The sequence below is a fragment of the Poeciliopsis prolifica genome, unplaced genomic scaffold (assembly GCF_027474105.1).
Source record: "Poeciliopsis prolifica strain line A6 unplaced genomic scaffold, Auburn_PproV2 SCAFFOLD041, whole genome shotgun sequence".
Taxonomy (NCBI): Eukaryota; Metazoa; Chordata; class Actinopteri; order Cyprinodontiformes; family Poeciliidae; genus Poeciliopsis; species Poeciliopsis prolifica.
The window spans coordinates 1,712,143-1,728,025 of NW_026562416.1; the positions used below are offsets into that span (position 1 = coordinate 1,712,143).

General features: G+C 40.5%; 2 protein-coding genes across 3 annotated transcripts; both read left to right on the top strand.

Annotated features, from left to right (window-relative positions):
• The first annotated feature begins 120 nt into the window (after positions 1–120).
• Positions 121–11,561, top strand: eloa (elongin A). 2 transcript variants are annotated; one of them, XM_055055015.1, is made up of 13 exons: positions 121–203; positions 1,263–1,438; positions 3,571–3,627; positions 3,793–3,905; positions 4,344–4,813; positions 5,589–5,911; positions 6,492–6,600; positions 7,178–7,330; positions 7,436–7,533; positions 8,569–8,749; positions 8,840–8,969; positions 9,228–9,379; positions 9,469–11,561. In XM_055055015.1, exons 1-13 carry the CDS (start codon positions 185–187, stop codon positions 9,528–9,530), a joined length of 2,043 nt encoding a protein of 680 aa, XP_054910990.1. In that variant the 5' UTR covers positions 121–184; the 3' UTR covers positions 9,531–11,561. The 2 variants fall into 2 exon arrangements, with proteins under 2 accessions (XP_054910990.1, XP_054910989.1); XM_055055014.1 differs by having other exon boundaries at positions 170–203; positions 1,260–1,438.
• Positions 11,562–12,372: 811 nt separating this feature from the next.
• Positions 12,373–15,577, top strand: pithd1 (PITH (C-terminal proteasome-interacting domain of thioredoxin-like) domain containing 1). Its single transcript, XM_055055283.1, has 6 exons — positions 12,373–12,695; positions 13,198–13,241; positions 13,460–13,537; positions 13,607–13,711; positions 14,869–14,977; positions 15,074–15,577. The coding sequence occupies exons 1-6, from the start codon at positions 12,498–12,500 to the stop codon at positions 15,173–15,175; spliced, it is 636 nt and encodes a 211-aa protein (XP_054911258.1). The 5' UTR covers positions 12,373–12,497; the 3' UTR covers positions 15,176–15,577.
• The last annotated feature ends 306 nt before the right edge of the window (positions 15,578–15,883 follow it).

The following is a 15,883-nucleotide window of genomic DNA, read 5'->3' on the forward strand; positions in this document are numbered from 1 at the left end:
GTCGGGTTCATCAGAACCTCCTGCACATTTTCCACCTCCATCTCCAAATAGAGCCTCTCTCCTTCAGCCTCCTGCACAAAAATAGCTCTGAGTTTCCCAGCTGTCCCATCGCCCAGAACCTCCGGCTGGGTTTCAGGTTCTGGTTCTGGATCCGGTTCCCTCCTGAACATCAGCCAGATTTCTCATGACAACATTTAAACAAGGTCAGTTTTTCCTCCTCCACATGTTACAATCAAGAAATTATTAGAGATTTTTGAGGAATTCAGTCGATTTTTGTTGCTGTTACGTTTTCTCTAAAAATGAACCGAATAAATTAGTTTGTAAAGTTGAGCCGTTATGACGTCTGTTCATAAATATCACAACATCTTCCCAATTTTTTAATGTGACTATTTATTGGTAAAGTCAATAATAAATGATAAATGAGTTCCAACTTAACCTTATGAGTATGAGGGATTTTGTTATATTAAAAGAAAAAACCCAAAAGATTATTTGAAAAATTCTGGATTAATTACACATTTACTAAACAAAAAAATGAATGAATAAATAATGGACAAATAAGTAAAATAATAATAAATAAAATAAATTAATGAAAATCTGACTAAAAAGGATTTTTTAAAAATCCAAATTAGCTTTCTGAGCAAATTTAATGGGTAAATAAGTAAATAAATACGTACCTTGAAGCAAACTTTTCTGTTTTTATAAAAATATTTCACATTATTTAAAGAATCTATAAATGTTCATGTCCATTCACAAAGGGTTCAGTTATTTTGAACAAATAATTTTTTTAAACTCATTTAATAAACAAAAAAATGAATAAATGATGGATAAAATAATAAATATTAAAATAAATGACCCAAAGAAAAGGGGTCATAAGAATCTAGTGTAGATTTTAAAAAGAGGTCAAGGCCAATTTTCTTGATAAATTATTAAATAAGTCAATAAATTGATAAATTTTCTGGATTAAATTTGACTGTTTTGCTAAACAAATAATAGAAAAAATAGATTATCATAAATAAAAAATGGCTCAAATGTTCAATAAATTTAAAACCAACCACAGTTGCAGTACATGTGATAAATGAATGAGTGAATATATAAATGAATTGATTATAAATATGTGAGTTTTTTGTTTTAATTAAGTATTAACTAGTTTGTTTTATACAATCTGTCCCACTAAGTTCACTCGCTGCAGTTTTCTGTTTTATTGTAGAAAAGCTGCGTTTCCTTCGTGTTTTCTCTCTATCGGATGTTTTGTGTTGAAGCAGCGGAACTCCTCCCCGGCCGCGTCGCTCTGCTCAGCCCGGATCCTGTTCCGGGGGACAGGGCACCAGCACCAGCAGCAGCAGCAGCAGAACCACCAGCCGCAGCCATGGCGGATCAGCTGCTGGAAACAGTGGAGCGACTTCAGTCCCGGATACAGGACAACCCGGAACCCCGAAAGGTAGGCCAGGCGCCCGGCCCGAGAGAACCGGGCGCCATGTTTCTGAACCACCGAGCCCCGAGAGCCGTCTTAAGCCGAGAAACGTCACAGACTTTCGGACACCGCAGCTCAGCGAGAGTCCTAACCGTTTTCTTAAATGATGCGTTCAGGGACTGCCGTCTGGCTCCGGCTTTAGGATTTCTTTAAATGGAATTTGACTATTTTGGTTTATAGTTGTGTGTATAGTTGTTAAAAGCATCACAGAGGTATACATAATTGTTTTCATTTCATGTTTTAATCATAAATGGGTCCTTTTTTGTGGGAAATGACAGAATATCCTAGATCATTTATGAAAAACTCAAGGCTACTTCTGTAAGATGTTTAATTGCAGTGGAATATTATGAATATTTTAAAGTTAACTCAGACTTTTTATGAAAAGTAAATTCCAGACAAGTTGACAACAGAACAATTTATTTCTCTCAGTAAATACTTGTATCTGTAGATAGATGCATGGTAATGGCTGTGTTCTGGTTTCACAGGGGTTTTAATTGAAGGGTTGGGGGTTTAACAGGTGAATCATGTGACCGAAACCCAAAGAAATCCTGCAGTTTCAGTGAGAAAGTCACAGTTTGTCCGAATGAGGCAGGAAATGTCCACCGATCAGTCAGAACTGATGGTTTTCCACATGAAACCTGAATCATCTTTAAGGATTCATGATGGTTTCAGCTTCCTCTTTTACTTTATAATTAAAAACAGTGTAATCATTTTTTATCAAATCCAGGCGCAGACAGATTAGATTCTAAAACAGTCAAACTGCAATAAAATCCACCACATTTAGCATTCTTTGATTAATAATATAATTAAATGGCTTATTTTTTAATCATTATTAAATGTATTTTATTTATATGATTTGAACTATAGTTTAGTACAGTGCAGTTTTTTCTGTTTAGTCTTTTTTTGTTTTTACTTAAACCATCCGAAGTCAGGCATGTATATCTTAAGTTATTTGCATTAAATATTGTGTTTAAATTTTTATATTAGCATGTCCTTTTTATTGTCAAATATCCAAATAGTTGTTACAACTTAATATTAACATTAGAATTTAGCGAGCTTATTGTGTATTTCTTACACGTTAATACGAAATGTACCGTTAATATTTCCGACATTCTGTGAATGCATCGCAGGGACGTCACTATATTTACTGGGCTTCAACTTGTTCATACTGGCCCATTTAACTGAAGTTTTCACCCAAACCGAGCCGTGTCAGCCCGGTTCGGTGGCTGGTCGCTTCGCTGCGAGACACTGATGAAAAACTAACTGATCAAAATCAAACGGAACCTGTCCAATACCGGGACGCTCCAGTTAGAGCAGCTGTTAGCCGCTAAGCTAGCCGCCGTCAGTCCGGCCAGAGGAGTCCGAGCTCCGGCTGAAGGCCTGCATGTTCCCCCTGCCCTGGTTCCCTGGAGCCGGGCCACAGCTGCGGGTTAAACACCGCATTCTGCGGGAGGAAGGCCGAGAACCGCAGAGCCAAGCTGAAGCTCACTGGGCTCCTCTTTGTGTTAACAAAGAGCGGCAGAGATGCGTTCAGGGACCAGAAGAGGCGTTTAAGGACCTGAATAATCAGTAAACCCAGATAATATCAACCAGTTTAACTGAATTTATCACTTAAAGATAAAAAACACAATAATTATTACATAACTATGTTTTTTTTCCCATTTATACAACACAAACCAAACATGTTTGAGTTTTTGGTGTCATCGCCTTCGTCCCCTGACTTGATTCCCTTTCATTCCTACATTTAGCTCAGATATGGTCCAGAAAATGTTTTCTAGCTTTTATTCAATCATTTATTATCCCAACACTTGAACTTGCTCTGATTGAAGTGGCACAGTTTTGGGAAGGTTCAGGCGTCATTTTCCCCTGAACATCTTAAGGTGTCCAACATTATGGAGACGTTGTTGACCATCGTTGTTGTTGACCATCGTTGTTGTTGACCATTTCTCAGGTTTCTGTAGTTTTAAATGAAACGTTAACAAATTAAATGTTTCTGTGAGGAAGTAAATTCAAAGCAAGCTTGAATAGGAGTCGGTGATCTAATCAGGAGGAGATTTGATTAGATCAGATCTTTAAACTTTAAACTGTTTGTTTTCCAGTTATTGAAGACTCTCAAGAGACTGGGAGAAGTGCAGATGACTGTGGACATACTGGTGGTAAGTTCTGCTCTCTTTAGAGTATTATTCAGGGAAAACATGTTCGCCTGCAGGCTGGAATGGGTTTCCAGTCTATTAAATGACTCCCTGCTGCTAACGGTAACACGTAGCGCCAGCGTAGCGCCGTGTTAATCTGCTAATCGCCATATTTCTGTCATCCCACAGAGAACTGGAGTGGGCAAAACTGTGAACTCCTTCAGGAAACATGACTACGCAGGAGAGCTGGCGAAAGGCCTGGTAGCCAAGTGGAAGAAACTGGTTCCTCAGACTACAGACAGGTAGCACCGAAACACGCAAACAGCATAAAATCATTTCCTCAGTTTCTCTTCAGCAACGGAAAACTGAAACTGCCCCTTTATTATTTATTCATTACGTAACTTATCTTTTTATATCATTTATTGATTATACATCACAATACAAGATTCACAACATCTATCTATATCTATCTATCTATCTATCTATCTATCTATCTATCTATCTATCTATCTATCTATCTATCTATCTATCTATCTATCTATCTATCTATCTATCTATCTATCTATCTATCTATTATTAAATGTTTTATTTTTCATATTTATATGGTACAAAATACTCAATAAAAATATTGAGAATAATTTTTTATAAGAAATTATTTAGCTGTTTACTACATAATAATAATATCGATAATAATAATAATGATGCGTTTAAGGTTCATTTTTTCTGTGGTTTCTCCTCAGACCCAACAGTCACCCCAAACCAGCTCCCCAGTCCCACCACAGGTCCTACAGAGAGCCGTCCCCTGAGGAGCAGCGCTCCTACGTGGAGGAAGAGGAGGAAGAGGTGAAGGAGGAAGAGGAGGCGGTGTACCACTCAAACTACTCCCCGTCTCCTCCTCAGCAGCAGCAGTACAGCCCCCCGCAGCGGGGCGGCTACGAGTCAGAGGAATACGAGCCGGAGCCGAGCCCTCCTCCTCTTCCTCCTCCTCCTCTTCCTCCTCCCCGTAAGGAGATCCGCCACAGCAAACCCAGCAAGAACCATCACCACAGAGACGAAGAGCGGTGGCAGGCGGGCAGCGACCGAGGAGGGGGGAAGAAACGGAGCGCCGACCGGGACCGGACCAACAGTCCGCCGCCGCAGAAGAAGCACAGCAGGAAGTTGACGCCGCACGACAGCAAGAAGGAGGAGAAGAAGAAAGGAGGAGAAGACGGTGAGTCTGGGCCGGTTCTGACCGACACGCTGAACCTGAGACAGATGAGTATCCAGGCGAACACTTTGAGTTTGAGAACTTCCTGTTCCAGATGATCTTCGGGTTTGCTGACAGGAAGTTCTGAACGTTTCCTGAAAACTGCTGACTCATCGGTTCTCTGAACCGTCGCCGCTGTGATGGTGACAGATAAACCGGCAACGTTTATCTGTCAGTGCGATTAATAACTATTCATTCATTTATCTATTTAGTTTTAATCATTTGCTACCAATATATGAACATTATTTGATTATTAATTTTATTTATTTACTCAAAATGTTGGACCTGAAAGCAGCAGCTTAGTTAGGAAGGACAAAGTACAAAATACAAAGTAATTTGGACATAATTCAGTCCTATAAAGAACCGAAACTTCAAATATTTGTTTAAACTACGTATATTTTGTTTAACCCTAAATTTAAACACTTTTAAATAAAGAAAAAATTAAAATAAATTCCTGATTATTTTGAATATTAGTCCAGGTTTTACCTGAGCGAGACGATTCTCTGATCCGTGCAATAATTTTGGGAAGCGATGAAACCAGGTGCAGTTTCTGCTCTGCACCACTAGATGTCGCTAAGCAGCGTTAGCGTCCCCTGCAGCCGTTACGTCCCGCCAGGCTCAGTTCATGCAAGTGACTTTTGACTTAAAATGAAAACTTAAACTGCGTTGCTTCCATTTTGTCTCGTTATTTTTCTGAAACTGCTGGCTGTTGTTGACGTTTTTCTCCTGACCCTTGCAGGTCGACCCCGACCCCCGAAGGCCTTCCCCTCCAAGGAAGACGACGATGACTTCGAGGCGCCCACCAGGTCCTTCGAGTCGTTCCTCACGTACGACGCGCCGACTCCTGTCAAGAAGAAGAAGAAGCAGCAGCCGCCGTCCTCTTCTCACAGCAAACCATCGCAGTCCTCCTCCGGTTCGTCGTCACGTCAGAACAGAACGACGACTTCCTCTTCCTCCTCCTCCTCTTCCTCGAAAGCCAATAAAGCCAACGGATCTCAGAGCTCCAAACGGAGTCACTCCGACTCCAGGTCTTCAGAACCCAAACCAGAGAAACGCAAACGGGTGAGAAATCTTCATGTCAAATAATATGCGAAAGCTTCTTCTTCTGCTGTACATATTTTTTAATTCATAATGTTATGATAATAAAGTCATAATATTACAAAAACACTGTTGTAAGTCAAAAGAATTGAAATAATACAAGAAAAAAGTTAATATCAGGAGAAAAAAGTGTTAAGAAAACAAAAAATGATAAAACAAATCAGTGATAAATGTTGAGCATCTTGTTCTACTTAATACTTGATAAAAATACTTTTGATATATCAGCATCAGATTATTATCAGTAGCAGGACTTTGAAACGATCCTCCACATTTCTGGAGTAAAAACCAATTGAACTGAGCTGGAAATGATCCTGATAAATCATTTTTCCTATTAAAAATTATTTTTTCTAGTATAATTACGACTGTTTTCAGAATTAAAGCTCGGCCCCAATAAATCAAAGAAGAGACCATTTAAATAAAAGTCACTTTTTGAAAATATTTTCTCTAATTTCTTTTTTAAAAAGACAAGAGAAAAAAATCCTAGATTGTATTTTTAAGCTGCATAGTTGAACATTATTCTTAAGTTCTGATTTTTTCCGTCCAGGTTGTGGAGGCTCTTCCGACGCTCCCAGACATCCCGCTCCCAGCGATCCAGCCCAACTACCGACCTCTGCCCTCCATCGACACGCCGCTGTCCCCTCAGCGCCGCAAAGGTGACAGCTGGAACCTCTCTGTGAAACAAGAATCTAGTTTTAAACCGGAAAAGTGAAAATATTCCTGGAAAACTATTGCAGAAATATGAAAATTAACATTTTAAATAGAATAAACTTCAATTAGAAGAATAGTTTTTTGGTAAATAATAACAAAAATATATGTAGAAGTATTAGAGTCAAAACAGAAAATTAAATAAATTTCACTAAAATTAAAAATCAATCAGCCAAACTTAAGCATATTTTCACTCTAAAACACATTTTGATGCTTTATAATGATTTTTATGCAGTTATTAGATGTAATAATGTTATAATTCCAGTTTGATGGATATGAAGCAACATTCCTGCAGAAGCTAAATGTTGTTTTGGTTCTTGAAAGGTTTGAATTTCACTGTTTGCACGCTGCTTGCAGCAGCTGCAGATTTTTCTGCATTCAGCCTCTTTCTGTTCTGATTCCATCAGTTTGGATGTTTGTAATATTTAATGTTGCAGACGAACCTCCTGAATGTTTCTTCATGTTGAAACTCCTGCAGTCGTTTCGGCTTTGATTCAGGTCCAGTTTCGCTGTTTTCACTTCCAGTTCCCGTGAGCAACGACGAGGAGGACGCAGGCTTCACCGGGAAGCGCTTCAACTCCAAGATGGTGGTTTACTCGGGGTCCAAGACATCCTACCTGCCCAGGATGATGACCCTGTATGAGCAGTGCATCCGGGTTCTGCAGAACAACATCGACTGTGAGTTCTGCTCCAGCTGTTCTGAACCAGAGGCTGCTGCAGGATTTTATTTAGTTTTTCTCAGGACATAATTTCACCAGTTTGGTGTCTTTGTTCTCCTCCCAGCCATCGCCGAAGTGGGCGGAGTCCCCTTCGAGATCCTGGAGCCGGTGCTGGAGCGATGCACTCCTGAGCAGCTCTACCGGATTGAGCAGAGCAACCAGGTGGGTCAGAACCTCAAAGGTGAAACATGATGCTTCCTTGAACAGCTTGAAGTTTGCTTTGTAAATTTTGATATTCTAGTTTCTAGTATATATTTACTCATAATAAGTAATATTTTCTTAGTATCAAGCTTTTATATCTTACTGAGATTATTAATTACAAAGGCACTTAAAATAAGAAAAATATTGTCAGATAAACATCTTGGTGAGAAAAATTAAATTGTCAGAAAGAAAACAAGCATAAATCTCCTTAATTTAGAATATTCAATCTTATTAAGATTTCAGCTTTTGCAATGGAGGTCAGATGTCTGAGTGATCAAATATTTTGTTTGCAGAAAATCCTAACAAGATTTTAGTTTGGTGAGTTCTGCGTATTTGGCGCCGTTTTAGGGCCTCTGTCACTTTAAATCCTAATAAGCTGCCGCTGGCCACGCCCCCAACTCAACATTTACACTCACGCGAAAATGGCTGCAATTATACAATTGTGCATTGTTGAAAAGCGTTAGTAGAGTCTCCTGCACGACCAACCAGATTACAGCAACAAGAATTACCGTATTATCTGGACTACAAGTCGCAGTTTTTTTCATAGTTTGGCCGGGGTTGCGACTTATACTGTGGAGCAACTTATGTGTGGAAATTAACACATTATTATATCATGTCACATGTTATTTTCACACTAAACTGCAAGAGGGCGCTCTAGGCCTGTGATGATAACGTGTGTGGTAGAAGCTACCTTCAGAGTTAGCGTGGTTGTTTAAAAGCGACACGAGGAGGAAGATTTCATTGCGTTTAGTGATTTGGAGAGACATGGATGGTTTGGTAAACTTGTTAGCATGTTATTAATGCTATAGTTATGTGAATAACTTAATATGTTAACATACTAGGCACGTTCTCAGTTCGTTGTTTGACATGTAACGTTAGCAACAATTATTCAGCCTGTTGTTGCCTCTATTCTATTTTTATTATTAAAGCTTAAAGTGTCAGTGTTGTTCTGCCTCTGAGGAACTGAGGCTGAGAGTTTCTGCTCTCTCCTCTCAGTGCTTCACTGAGGACTCAGACGAGCTCTGGATGCGTCACTGCCGGCGGGACTTCAAGCGTGAGAGTCCCCAGGAGTTCGAGTCGTGGAGGGAGATGTACCTGCGGCTGCACGACGAGCGCGAGGAGCGGCTCAGGTTGCTCACCCAGAACATCAGCTCTGCCCACGCCAACAAACCCAAAGGTAGGCGGGGCTTCGCCCCGAGTCGCGCTGGGATGTCAGAGCTCCTGATGGAAACTGGGATACTGAGATCCCGAGTTTTGTGTCCTGCAGGACGGCAGGTTAAGATGGCGTTCGTGAACTCAGTGGCCAAGCCGCCGCGGGACGTCCGCCGCCGCCAGGAGAAGTTTGGAACCTCCAGCGGTTCGTCATTGGCCTCCACTGCAGCTGCTTCCCCCATCAAGTGAGCTTTCCATGACCAGACGTCAGATTTGAGCATTTTCCTCTCATCAAGTTGTTGATCTGTTAGTCAGAGGAGGTTCTTATTTGAATGGCCACCTATTAATTAGGACGGCGGCTGCTTTTCCTCCGGAGTCCTGATTAGACCTGTCACAATAATAAATACTGCTGGATGATAAATTGTCCCACATTGGGAGCAAATGCAACGGTTTTGTTTCTAATGCATCTCAGGTAAGTCTGGATTTTTCTTTGTCTCTTTCAGAATAAGACCAGCTTCCTCTGACTTTGCTGGTGACTCCAGCCACTCCTCTTCACAGTTGAGCTCTCCAGCCGGTTCGTCTCGCTCATCGGCGCCGCCTGGAGGAGGCGGAGGAGGAACTGTTCATCCCGGCCGGGAAAAGCCACAAGTCAAAAGTGAGTTTGTTCTAATTTTAATCGGGTGTGTTGATGTTTATGTGTCGTTATGTTTGTGTTTAACTCTCCTGAACTTGTTCCTGTTGCAGAAATCGCCCCCATGATGGCGAAAACCATCAAAGCGTTCAAGAACCGATTCTCCCGCCGGTAGTCTGCCAGAATCCGATGGAAGGTTTTAATTTTATTTTAGCTGCTTTTCTCCTCCAGACACACACGGCATGAACTTCACGGTACTGCTGAGAACACGACTTCCTCTCTGCAGCTTTTTCAGTATTTCTCTCCGGCGCCGACGGCACACAGACACGGTGGACATCTTTAACCGCTGGAACGTTTTTACCGTTTGGGAGATGTAGATGTTAGATGGTTCTGCTTTTCTGAGCTGAGCACAAAAACTAGAAACAAACGTGGAATCAGAGAACGCGTCGGTTTGTAGAAGTGAACAGAAACAGGTACCAGCTCTTTGGGTTCGATCTGGGCGACTTTCAGAAAATCATGCTTTACGGCAGAAAAATCATGATTTACAGAGATTAATACTGAGAAATATGATTTAATTTATTTTATCCCAACTCCCTATTTGTATTAATTGTGGTTCTGATCTCTGTCTGGACCTGCTGGCCCGCCTGGTAGAAGCAAAACAAGGTGCAGTTGGTAGATGGTATTAATTGGATGAGGTTGTGGAGAACCGGAGTCCAGTTGTCTCTGTGGAACCAAACGTCCTGCGGCGGTCCGCGGCATCTCACATCTGGAATCATCTTTTCTAAAAAGGACAAACTGGAACGCTATGAGATGCTTAAAGAGCAAAATGACACGTTTTAAGGGTTATTTTAATCTTAAGTTTCAAACGATTTTTAAAATCTTATTTAAAATCAGAATTTGAAGACATGATCTGGTGAAGAGCTCTGTTACCAGCAGCCTGTCAGGATTTATCTCATATTTTATTAATTAGTAAAAATGCTTTAGATAAACTGTCTGGTTCCCAGAGAGCTGTTTGCTGAAATAGTTTTTCATCTGATGCTTGGCCCAACTCTTCTTCTTTGGTTTCCTCTTGCTATCTGAGGACTTTAACCACTTAATGATGAAGAACCGGATCACAAAGGGTCTGAGAAGAACTTTTGTTTAAAGGAGTAGAAGAAAGTCAGGTTTCCTTGGAGGATTGGCTCATTAAAGAAAACCAGTTTCCTGTTTGGTAGCAGCTAAACTTTCCAGCACAGTTTGCACAAAATCTTGATTTAGAAATCAGCCTTATGAAGGCTGCAGATGTTTGATTCATCTGGACGGCCGTACGTTTGGAAAAAGCACCTGCAAACAGGAAATTCTACAGGTTTTTTATTTTCCTGGCTCTCTGCTGCTCACACATCAGCAGGACTTTTTAAAATGTTTTTAAGTATTTGAACAGACAGGAGAGAAACATTCAGCATCTTGAGATGAACCCGACTTTCCTCTGGCTCAAGATCATCAATCTCCCAGAATAATACTGTGAATTCAAACATCATTGTAGATTTATGGGTAACAGCTCACCTCTGGCCACACAGACACACATCTGACATGTTACATACAGAAGAGAAAGATTCATGTTAAGTTTCTGGCTAGCAGTTTCCATCTGTTTCCAGTCTTTGTGCTAAGCTAAGCTAACAATGGCATTTGGATCAGACACCTGCCTTGTCTCTTCAAAGAAAGCAAGTTGAACTTTTTCTTTTTAAGGTACTTTGGATTAAATGAACTCTCGTCTCTTTTCCTCTCTGACCAAATGACACTAAACCTTCCCGCTGGTCGCTTCCTGGCCGCTGGAGGAGCCGTCGATGTTAGGAAACCGAGCCGTTCAGATGTGATCCTGTAATTCCTGGTGATATTTTAGTGTGTGTGTACAGGGAGGAGGGCTGAACTGTAAGCAGAAACACACACCCTGCTGTTTCATTTTTACCTCTGCTGTGGCTTCAGGTCCTGTTCTCCTCCTGCTGGAAGTCTGTTTCTGTCTGCTTCACTGTGACAAACTGTTTCTAATGAGGGAAGTTCATAGGATGTCTGCGGCTTCAGCCCTCCATCATCATGAGATGTATTTATTTTCAGAAATGGGACCTGGTACCCTCCCTGCAACACGGGCTCCAGTAGATGGAAAACTGTAATTTTATTAGATTTTAATAAATGTTATGTGGTCATTTTTATTAAAATTGACTTTTGCCCTGACAAACTCTGTGTGGAACTTCTTTTGAATGAAAATGTCTGATTTAGTGTAGAAATATATTGGATATGGATATTAATAAGGAAACTTTTCACAGACCTGTCAGCTTTAATGATGAATGAGACTCGGGCTCCAATCAGTCCTAATAAAATCTGTTTTCCATTTTTATTGTCTGATTAGGGCTTCATGTGGTTCAAACCATCGCCAGACTTTAGCAGGAAGAATTTAATTTCTCTGAAAATGTCTGGTTTGTTTGTATCAAACTAAAGTAACCAATTTTATGAATCTGACAGGAAGTGATAATGGAGAGGAAAAATGTAGACATTTGTTTTGACTCCATAATGGTTTCAGAAGTAACTACAGCGATACATTTCATCCTTTTATATTCGGATATTTATCTTATTCTTTCCGCTACATAAACCTATTAGTTTTAACCTAATTCTGTTTGCAACACGCTTGTAAACATTTTACGTCAGTTGCAGCGTTTGGTGGTAACCGATGGGAGCCAATCGGAGCTCAGTTTTGGCTCCTGAAAAGCTTCCGACAGTATACCAGTTGACGTTTTCCTGTGACCCTGCTATTTTCAAAATAAAATGTCGACAGTTTTAAAAATTAAGATAGAAAACCGAGTTAAACTTCGAACAAAGCTGTAGAAATATAAAAGCATTGACTCTGATTAAGATTATGTTATTAGTTTTTCGAAAATATCATATATTCCGTTTCATGACTGGAACGGGAAAGCTGCTGCTTTTAGTTTGAAAAGCTCAAATCGGAACTGTTGGGTTAACCTCGCCTCACTTTCAGCTAAATTTAGTTGGCTTCACGCTGCGGAACGAAACTTGCTGACCGAGTCCTCGTCTATAAAATAGCCCGTTTTATTCGGAAAGCTTCATTATTTTGTTTGCAGGTTGTCATTGAGTTCGACCGTTTGAGTCCACCATGTCCGGCCACGGCCACGGCCACGGACACAGCCACAGCTGCGGGGCGGAGGGGCAGCATGAGCCCGCAGAGAGAGGCGTGGAGTTCGGGTTGTATCAACGCATTGACCTGGAGAGGCTCCAGTGTCTGAACGAGAGCAGGGACGGAGACGGACGGCTGGTGTTCAAGCCTTGGGACCAGCGGAACCTGCGAGACAAGGTACGGGGCACAGTATTTTCCTCCAGTCAGGATGTGAGTTTCAAATCTTGTTTAAGGTTTAATCAGGACTTTCTCCCATTCACTGCGATTCCTCTGGTGGTTTTTCTATCGGGCCAATCACAGAACATCCTCCTCTTTGCACTGGAGGATGTTTACAGCACTGTAAACAGCCATCCAACGCTAACCCTTCCTAGCGTTGAACTGACGCATTACATATAAAAACATCAACACAGTCCATTCCTCCGCTAAACAATCGTTTGTCAACAGTCCACAACTCAAACCACTGGTTTAATGCATCAAACTTAAGAGCTCTCAGGACTGATTGTAAAATTTCCTCTGATTTCTAATTCAGAGAGCCAGAGATCTGATTGATTGGGTCTTTCCATCCTTTTCTGGAAAGGTCCAGAAAAAGATTGAAGCTTGAGGATTTGAAAATGTAAAAATCTTCACAGTCCAGAACCCAAACAATGAAGCATCTGACCATGCCTTTGTTTTCCTTCAGTATGTGGAGAGTGATGTGGATGAAGAGCTGCTGTTCAACATCCCGTAAGTCCTGCAATCACAGTCATCATCATTATCCTGCTTTCTGTGTGCACTTTATCCGTTTAGCTTTGTTTCTGTATTTAGTTGTAAATATTGTTCCTCAGCAAACTTGAAAAGGTTTGTGGAACAAGCCCTTGGCGTCCCGCTGGGTGTAATTTCATTCAGTGCTTCTCTTCTCATCTGTCCGCGTCCTCAGGCTGACGCCGTCTTATCTGTTTCAGTTTCACTGGCAGCGTGAAGCTGAAAGGCATCATCATCTCTGGAGAAAACGACGACTCTCATCCAGCAGAGATACGACTGTGAGTCCGTTGCGTTCCTCCCCCACCAGGTGGCAGCGTTATGATTCTGCGGCTGGTTGTTGTCTGCAGATACAAAAACATCCCTCAGATGTCGTTTGATGACACCGGCAGGGAACCGGACCAGGCCTTCAGACTCAACAGAGACCCGCTGGCTGAGCTGGAGTATCCCACAAAGTGAGGAGTCACAAACATTAGAAATCAGAGGAAATTCAACTATTTTAGCTCAATTTAAGTTTCTCATTATCAGTTATGTCCATGTTGCCTTTACAAAAATGAAATCTATTGATTTAGCATTTTCCAACTGTGAAAGAATAAGCAAAGATGCTTCCAGAAGTTTTAAAGAAGTTGCTTGTTAAGTAAAGTAATTTTCAGGTTACCTATGTTTATTTTGAGATAATAAATAAGTTTTAACTTAGTAAAGCTCATGAATTCTATATTTTGGGTTAATATTAAACTGATAGCTCAACATATATTGCCTTAGATCTTTGTCTCCAACTGTTATTGAACTAAAAATGAATTCTAGATCCAAAATGATCAAGATAATAAAACAAAAACAATCAGGATCTTTAAATTTGGACTTGACAAGATGATGAAACTATTATCACATCGAATCAAGTTGAAAATTCTTTAATTTTCATTATTTAGACAAGAGAAAAAACAAACTTAGTCTCAAATTCTTTGTCTCTTGAGACAATTAATTTTTTTTAGAATATTTATGTAACAAGATATGAAATAACAAAACTATAATAAAGCAAAATAAAAATCTTTAAGTTCTGACTTCCTGAGATAATTGGTGTTTTTGTGTATAAATGAGCTCAAGATGCTGCTGTCTCGAGATGCGACATCTGTAAGATTGAAATATCCTGATACACCAAGATAATGAAACTGCTAAACAATCTAATTTTAAAGAAAAACATTTTCCACTTAAGGTGTAATCTCAAGATATTAAGATAAAGGAAACTTTACAGTTTTTATCTCAGTTTAACGAGAGAAAGGAACCGTTTCAGTGACACTTTAACAAATAGTTATCTCGAAATATGGAAATTAAATTTTGTTAAAATGAATCTTGAGATTTATGTATTTCTCTAATATGAGAAAACGAAGCTCCCACAAAATAAATCTTTTGTTATCTCCAGCTAATGTAAGATTTTTTTTTATCTTTTGAGAAATGAAGCTGGCGCACAGTTAGATGATGAAAATCTTCACCCTCTAACGATGTTTTTAAGATGTTTGTATTCGTTTTGGATGAATGTTTCTCTGAAATATTCACACAGGCGTCATTGTTCCTTCCTGGAAGCCGTCGTTTTGACTTTTCCTTCTGTCGTTTGCAGGATTGCTCGTTTCTCCAGCGTCCATCACCTCTCCATCCACATCTCCAAAAACTTTGGGGACGAGAACACCCGGGTGTACTACATCGGGCTGAGAGGGGAATATTCAGAGGTCTGTCTGGCATAAATCTGTCAGGAGGAAATCAATCCGAGGACTGCAAATTTGTGCAGCCCTGGTTTAACGCGTTTCTGCTCTGTTCCCTGAAAGGCTCACAGACACGAAGTGACCATCTGTAACTACGAGGCGGCAGCGAACCCAGCGGATCACAAAGTAGAGAGCATCATCCCACAGACCAACTTCATCTCCTGAGACCTGGAGGAGAGGAAGTTTGCTGAAGTGTCAAACAGGAAGTCAGCGCTGCGTTTGTCATGCAGCGAGGAGCCAGCGCTGTAACCTTGGAAACCCGCGTGCTTCTGTTATTTCCGTGGCAACATGCTAAACAGCGTTGGCAAAGATGCATGAAAGGTTTTCTTTTTAATCTTCCGTGATGAATTTTGCTGTTAAATAAAGCGAGGAGGGGAGGAGGACAGGGTCAGTTATCTCGGTTGCCATGACGACGGCCTGGATTCATCATTCGCTGCAACAAGGAAACTTTTCAGGTTTAAATCATGAACAGCTTTGCTTGATTCATTGTTTCCATACATGAAAGGCGATGAAGATTTTTCTTCATCTTTTCTGATGCTTAAAAAAATAAATAAGATGCTGCAATAATGTTGACCTTTCTTTGTGTTTTTTTTATGCACCCAGAAGTGGCTGCTGCCCCCTGCTGGACGCTGAGTTTATGTCTTCTGTAAATGTGAGTCAGGTGGCAAAAATGTCTCAGTAGATTTAGTGTTGGCAGAACCAACTTCAGGTCAGCATAGATCTACAATGTGAAGCTCCGATAGACCTACAAGCACTAGATCTACTGCAAAAAACAGCGTACGAAAATAAAATAATCCTGTTATGTTTCAGTTCAAGAAATATTTTATTTTAGACCACAAAAAATGAGATTCATTTTTTCCATTTCTGTAGTCA